The sequence below is a fragment of the Panthera leo genome, chromosome D3 (assembly GCF_018350215.1).
Source record: "Panthera leo isolate Ple1 chromosome D3, P.leo_Ple1_pat1.1, whole genome shotgun sequence".
NCBI classification, from domain to species: Eukaryota; Metazoa; Chordata; class Mammalia; order Carnivora; family Felidae; genus Panthera; species Panthera leo.
Genome location: NC_056690.1, coordinates 24,774,783 through 24,781,006, shown reverse-complemented (window position 1 = coordinate 24,781,006; position 6,224 = coordinate 24,774,783). Strand labels below are relative to the sequence as shown.

At 43.2% G+C, this 6,224-nt stretch overlaps 1 protein-coding gene across 2 annotated transcripts in view; it reads right to left on the bottom strand.

Moving 5' to 3' along the window:
* Nucleotides 1–281: 281 nt before the first annotated feature.
* The window catches only part of PITPNB (phosphatidylinositol transfer protein beta), a 63,910-nt gene continuing 57,967 nt past the window's right edge, over nucleotides 282–6,224 (bottom strand). Inside the window, exons 11-12 of one of the 2 annotated variants that reach the window (XM_042911643.1) lie at nucleotides 3,528–3,613; nucleotides 282–2,333 (exon numbers count right to left, since the gene is read on the bottom strand). In XM_042911643.1, coding sequence (XP_042767577.1) covers nucleotides 3,566–3,613 — 48 coding nt within the window. In that variant the 3' untranslated portion in view covers nucleotides 282–2,333; nucleotides 3,528–3,565. The remainder of the gene's footprint in view (nucleotides 2,334–3,527; nucleotides 3,614–6,224) is intronic. The other variant, XM_042911642.1, reaches the window with a different exon arrangement.

Sequence of the window (6,224 nt, the reverse complement as noted above, 5' to 3'; positions counted from 1 at the left end):
GAACCTCGGAGACCAATAATAACCCTTCTTTAGTTTACTGCTTAGCTTTTAAAGGCAGAAAATTAAGAAACCAAACCTAACAGTTCAACGTGGCACAGGCACATTTCAAGAACGAGAGTTTGCAGTGAAAAATTAAAAAAAAAAAACCCACATCTTTTCTTTATTTTTCCCAGAGTGGTAGTGCTGCAAATTAGAGAACTGTTGAGAAAACGGCAGAGAAGTGGTCCACGGTGGTCTGAACCAGACGGGGCATCAGGGAAACAACCACTCAAGCACACAAGTGGCATTTTGTGATCAAATTTATTTTTTGTTTAAATTTCATTTACTTTGTTTTACTGTAATTTACACAAGAGACTGCCAAGTAAACTAGATATTTTACATTCACCACGCATTCCCTCCAATCTCCACAGTTGTTAGAAAAACATTAGATCCATGCGCTGGGCTCTCATTTCCATGTGCGCCCCAGCTCCCGGTGATGCTACAGAGAGTTAAGTCCGTTAAAAGGAGAGGGCGAGACTCTTTATTTCACAAAATTAGCAATAATCTTCCTTGCACCAAACACTCTGCAGACAAAAATGATTATGCTTTGACAACACCTATCTTACAACAGTGCCCAGAGAGTAAACATCAGTCTTGATCCTGAGTACACGGAGGACATATGCAACGTGGGGTCCGTAGCCAAGGCTAACAGGGCATCGTGGGTGCGGCAGTGATCCTAAACACCCTGGTCCGAGTCACTGCCACCGCCTCGGTGGGGACACGGGGCGTGTGGGCAAACGAGAAGCGGGGCGGGCAGGACTGTCAGCAAATCAGATTACAAACTGATATGACCACAGGGGCCGGTGTGCTGTAGGAGGGACGAGAGGTTAAAGAAGACGGTTTGTGACCGGAAGGCTTCAACAATATCATTCTAGTCAAGCTTCCAGGACTGACAGGAGAAAACGGGTTTGGACAGAGAAAGCTGATAAAAATCTTACCTAGCTTCGTTTCCTTTTTTAAAGAAGGAAGAAGAAGAAGGAAGAAGACAAGGTGGCCGCGGCTGCTAACCAGCATGTCCGTGACGCTTACTCGTGACGGGTTCCGGTGGCGCCCTACTAGACAGCACCTCTAGTGAGGGCTAGGCCCTCAGCAGGGCCTCGGCCCAGGAAGGTGTGCGGACAGGCCAGTGCTGCCCCCCCAGTTCCTCCCTCCCTCCCTGCTGTCTCAAAGGCGCCTTCTCTCTTAGGGTGTATTTCAATATGAAAAGAGCAAACCGTCATCACTATCTGCGTTCTACCTCGTAAGCTGTGAGGAATCGAGATCATTTGCATAGTTTCCAAGCTCTAATTTCAGAAAACAGTCATTCCAGAAACAAGACTCTGTGGAAATGCTCTACTTCCAAGTTTTCCTGCAGCCTACAATGCTATTAATTTCTTCATCAATTCCTTTGCTTGCCTAACAGGAGCCTGAAAATTGTATAGTGTTTATTATAAATCACAAGCCGTCATCTCCATTTTTGCTAGGTTTGATGTAGAAAAATACTTGAAATTTAAAATACAAAAATCCAATAAAAACCGGAACTTTTTTTTTTAAAACGATTTTTCCCTCAGGGCAAACAAGTTAAAAATTGGCAGGTAACTACACTCCTTACTAATAGACATTGTCCAATTTGAATTTAAGATAATAACCATCCAGAAATAAATCGGTATAAATACATTCAGAGTTTACATTCCAGATTCATTGGAATACCAAAAGATGTTGAATAAATTTTTCTGTGGGAGTCTGTTGCTTATGAGACTAAAATAAAATTTTATAAGAGACGGATTTAAAAGAACAGAAAAGTAATAAAAGGCTATGTTGTGTGTGTATACACACACACACACACACACACACACACACACACACACACACACACACACATATATTGGTCCACAATTCGACATTTATGAAACATACCAGCTAGTATTACATTGCAGTCAATTTGTCCATTAATGGTATTACTCTGATAATTATTAAAATCTGTTCCAGGTATATATATTGAAAATATTTTCTTTTGCATTCTTGCTGAAGATAGGTACAGTACTTTGGAGAAATTGTACTAATCCCTTCAGTATGTTTGTATGTACAAATATACACGTGTGTGTGTTTTGATCTGTAGCTCTACATGCGTCTTATATACAGCTACAGACATACACACACAAACATATACACACACGTGGTTGGGAATCTGTGCACGTGAGTACATAATCACAAGCACACGTCTGGGAAACGTCAACACTGCAAGATACTGGTCAGATTCTTCTTCACTCATCACTGGCTGCACTTGTTCCCCTCACTTGACCTTGATTACGTAACTGTAAGAAAAGCGAAAGACAGTGCCATGTGTTAAAATACAGAGACACACCAAAAAATGTTATCATCTTGTCACACATTCTCCAGGGTGGGGGGGGGGGGGATCCTCAACATGGTAAAACTTCTGGCAGAAAATGTACCCCATATACTACATTTTAAAACTCTAATCTCTTGGAGATTTGGTCTTACTAATGGTATAACATCTTGTTTCATCAGAGGGAAAATAAATTGCAAGTGGAAATAAGTCACAGAACTTAGAACTTAACAAAAGTAACCGTACCTTTTTTTTTTTTTTTTTAAATGAACACTGAATTTAAACAAAGGGCTGTGGAGGAATCCTGGCAGAGTTCATTCATTCTTATTCGTACGACTACTTCTGTTCATGACTGAATACTTCATTTCTCCCGTGTTCAATAACTCGATAATTCGAGAGCAGGGAGCCCATGTGAGGGGGCAGCAAAGAGCCACAGTGAGTGAGGAGAGTGTTTTAATCTTGTTCTTTTCCTCAATAAACATTATAGTTCAATAGTAACAACTGATGATTTGTGTTTACTCACACTAGTTTCAGTACGTGGGGGAGATTTTGAGGCTCTTTTCTCCCCTTTGAGGAAAATCTCTTCTCTGGGTGTATAGATTTGTGTTAGGGAAATAAGGCCGTAGAAATATTTTATATTACAGTGAAAACCAAAGTGTATTTATACATATTAAAGCTAACTATAAAGGTTAACTAAAGATTCAACATGATGGAAGACATCCAGATGTTCAGAAAAAATTTCAGCTACAAGGAATCACCGAGGTTGGCCTTTATGGTATGGGACGAAGGAGCTCTGGTTTAAAATGTTTTTACATATTTCCTTACTAATGACATATGATCCTATTGAGAAATAGGTCGATTAAGTGGCCATCAATGAAAAATCAGCTGGCTTCTAGGATAACACTACGGTATGCCGGGCAGCTGGTGTGTGTCTGACCCTAACACTAAGAACTGGAGATGACTACATTCAACCTGCTCCCACAGATAAAACTCTTACAGAATAATAACTCAAGTGTTCCGTGTCAATCTCGAACATATGTATCTCTTTCAATTCTAAAAATTAAACCACATTGAACACTTAGTCTCTGCTCAGCAAGTTAACTACCCATTACCAAAAAGGTATTGGTTTTTAAACATTCTTTTTACCCGGGTCTTCACTTACACAGTTTGATATTGTCTCTGACCCTACAGGGGACTCATCTAGACATCAGCAGCCGACGTGCCTCGGACGGTACCCTTCTTACGCATCTAAACGTAAAATAAAATCATGAGCTGCCAAAATCACAGACTCTAAATTGGGTTAGTAAGCAGGGGGAGAAAAAAAGATCTAGGAAAGATTGTGAATGACCACTGCCTATTTATAACCACATCCACATTGAGAATGAAGTTCTGAGGCCCCTCCAGTAACACTGATCTAAGGAAAATCCTGCAAAAGGCTTTTCTTGTAACAGCACACACACAAAAAATGTGTATCTATTCTTGAATCTAGGAAACGGAAGCCTGCAGACTGATGATGTGGAATTATCAAAGACAGCCAAGGGTAAATGAACTGTTCACCAATACAATGTGAGAAAATGCCCCGACGGTCTGAGTCATATGTTCATAGTCCCTAGACCAGACAGGAAGCCATGAGGGGTGGCCACCTCTGCTGCTTCTGAGACCAGAGTCCCTGACAGGAGTTCTTTATGGGAAGTTTATTTATAAGAGGGAGGACAAGAGGAAGAACAAGTGAGCACAGGCACAATGTATGAGAAACAAAGAAGGACATAAGGACGCATCAGAAAGGACAGGCATTCATTACAGTAGCCTACGGACAATTTTTAAAAAACTCAATGAGAGAATCAGAAAAGAGCGGACAGAAAAGGAACAGATGTAATAAACACACTTCTGCAACTCAACACTTCTCCCCGACCCCCAGAAGTGCCAGTTGTGACATACAAGCACTAAGTTCACCCCCAGCACTTCTTCAGCAGCTAAGCCTAACCCCGCACTTCTCTTCAGGATTCCAGGCAGGGCATTCCTGTCATGCCTAAGCTCTCAAGATGCAGTTCCTTTTCTCCCGGGCCAAAACCCATTTGAAAGAAATCCAGGTCTTAAAATATTTGTGAATTAAGAAGAGAATTATAATGTATCAAACTCCATCGTCAGGTGTCAGGGAAACAGGACGTCAAGAAAAGGGGAAATCCCTCTGTGGTGATGAGGACTCGGCAACCTCAAGCCCCACCGTGAGGCAGGTGCTTTCTGGGTAGGCGCTTTGGCCTGCAGGCACGATGCCGCCCAGAGCCTGAAGACGCTCACAAACCAACCGTTAGGGCTCAAAGCAACAGCAACCTGACGCGGAATAAAGCATTCCCCGATGACCCACAGCAAAATAACTTAAATGGGATTTTACGTGACGATGATCAGCATATAATGCTGAAATTGCCTTAAAACGTTTTTGCAATATTTAACAAAGAAACTGCCACGTCCCCCCCAAGCCCTGAACCAGCAAGAGACTTCTACCGACGTCATGTGGGAATCCGTCAGTCTGAGCCGTACAGGCACGACAATGGTATCTTCGGATAAATGGGGCTTCTGTGTAACTACGCATCTACCTTATGGACCCGCTTGGAGAAGCAAGAAGCTGAGCCTGCAAGGCCCATGGCAAGAGGTGGGAGCGGGCACCTCTACCTCCTGGTCAGGGCACTCACTGTGAGTACACTGGGACTGCTCTGATTCCTGTTGTCCTGACACTGAACTTGGCAGGGAAGGGAAGAGGTCCCAGCCAAGTTCTGTCTTGGGGTTCAGAGCTCAGACCACAGAGGGCTTCATCCCTCACCCTTCAACCGTGACCTCTTCTCATGTTCTGGACAGTCCTTGCAACATAAAAATGAGAACCAAAAGCCAACCTCCGTCTTACGGGCTCAAACTAAGAAAAACAGGTTTTATCTGAGCGCTGGTAAATCCTTTTTGAAGATACCAAGGCTGTGCCATGAGCTTAGTGAGAATGAATGTAATTATGCTGCTTTCTTTTTTAACATTCAGCTGAGTCTAGCTGCCCAGAGGGGCTGGAGACAGGGCTGGCAGGTGTCTCTGGAGCACGTGGAGGGAGCAGAGCCAGCCAAGGCAGGGGAGGAGGGACCAAAACTGGGTGCTGGTAGGAGTGCTTCTTAGAGAAGGGCATTGGACTCTTGAAAACGGGAAGACAGGGGCGCCTGGGTGGCGTAGTCGGTTAAGCGTCCGACTTCGGCCAGGTCACGATCTCGCAGTCCGTGAGTTCGAGCCCCGCGTCGGGCTCTGGGCTGATGGCTTGGAGCCTGGAGCCTGTTTCGGATTCTGTGTCTCCCTCTCTCTCTGCCCCTCCCCCGTTCATGCTCTGTCTCTCTCTGTCCCAAAAATAAATAAAAAACGTTGAAAAAAAAAAAAAAAAAAAGAAAACGGGAAGACAGAAGTGGGAGAAGGGCATGGGGGAAAAAAAGGGGGCAAGTAAACCATGGTTTACTCTTGGCTGTTTAAATATTTAGGGGCCAGCCTAAAAATAAGGGGGTGAGGGAGAGTCCTCCACACTTGCCATTCTACCACCCTACTTCCAAGACCCAGAACTGAAAGTCATACTCTCAGTGTGAGAAACGGAGGCTAAAGAGGTTTCTATTGTCTGGCCTAGAAACCGAACTCCAATTTACAATGTTGTCTCCATGGCAAAACAGGTTCCAAATTCCAAAAAATCAACTTAAAAACTTTTGGGACAAAATCCATTCATAAACTGGAGACTGCTGAAAGTTTACTTTCTGTATAAGATAAGGTTAAAACATTTTATTGCCTTATAAAGAAAATATGTCCTAGTCCTCTCAGAAGGTTTGTATAAAGCTAATTAGAAGCA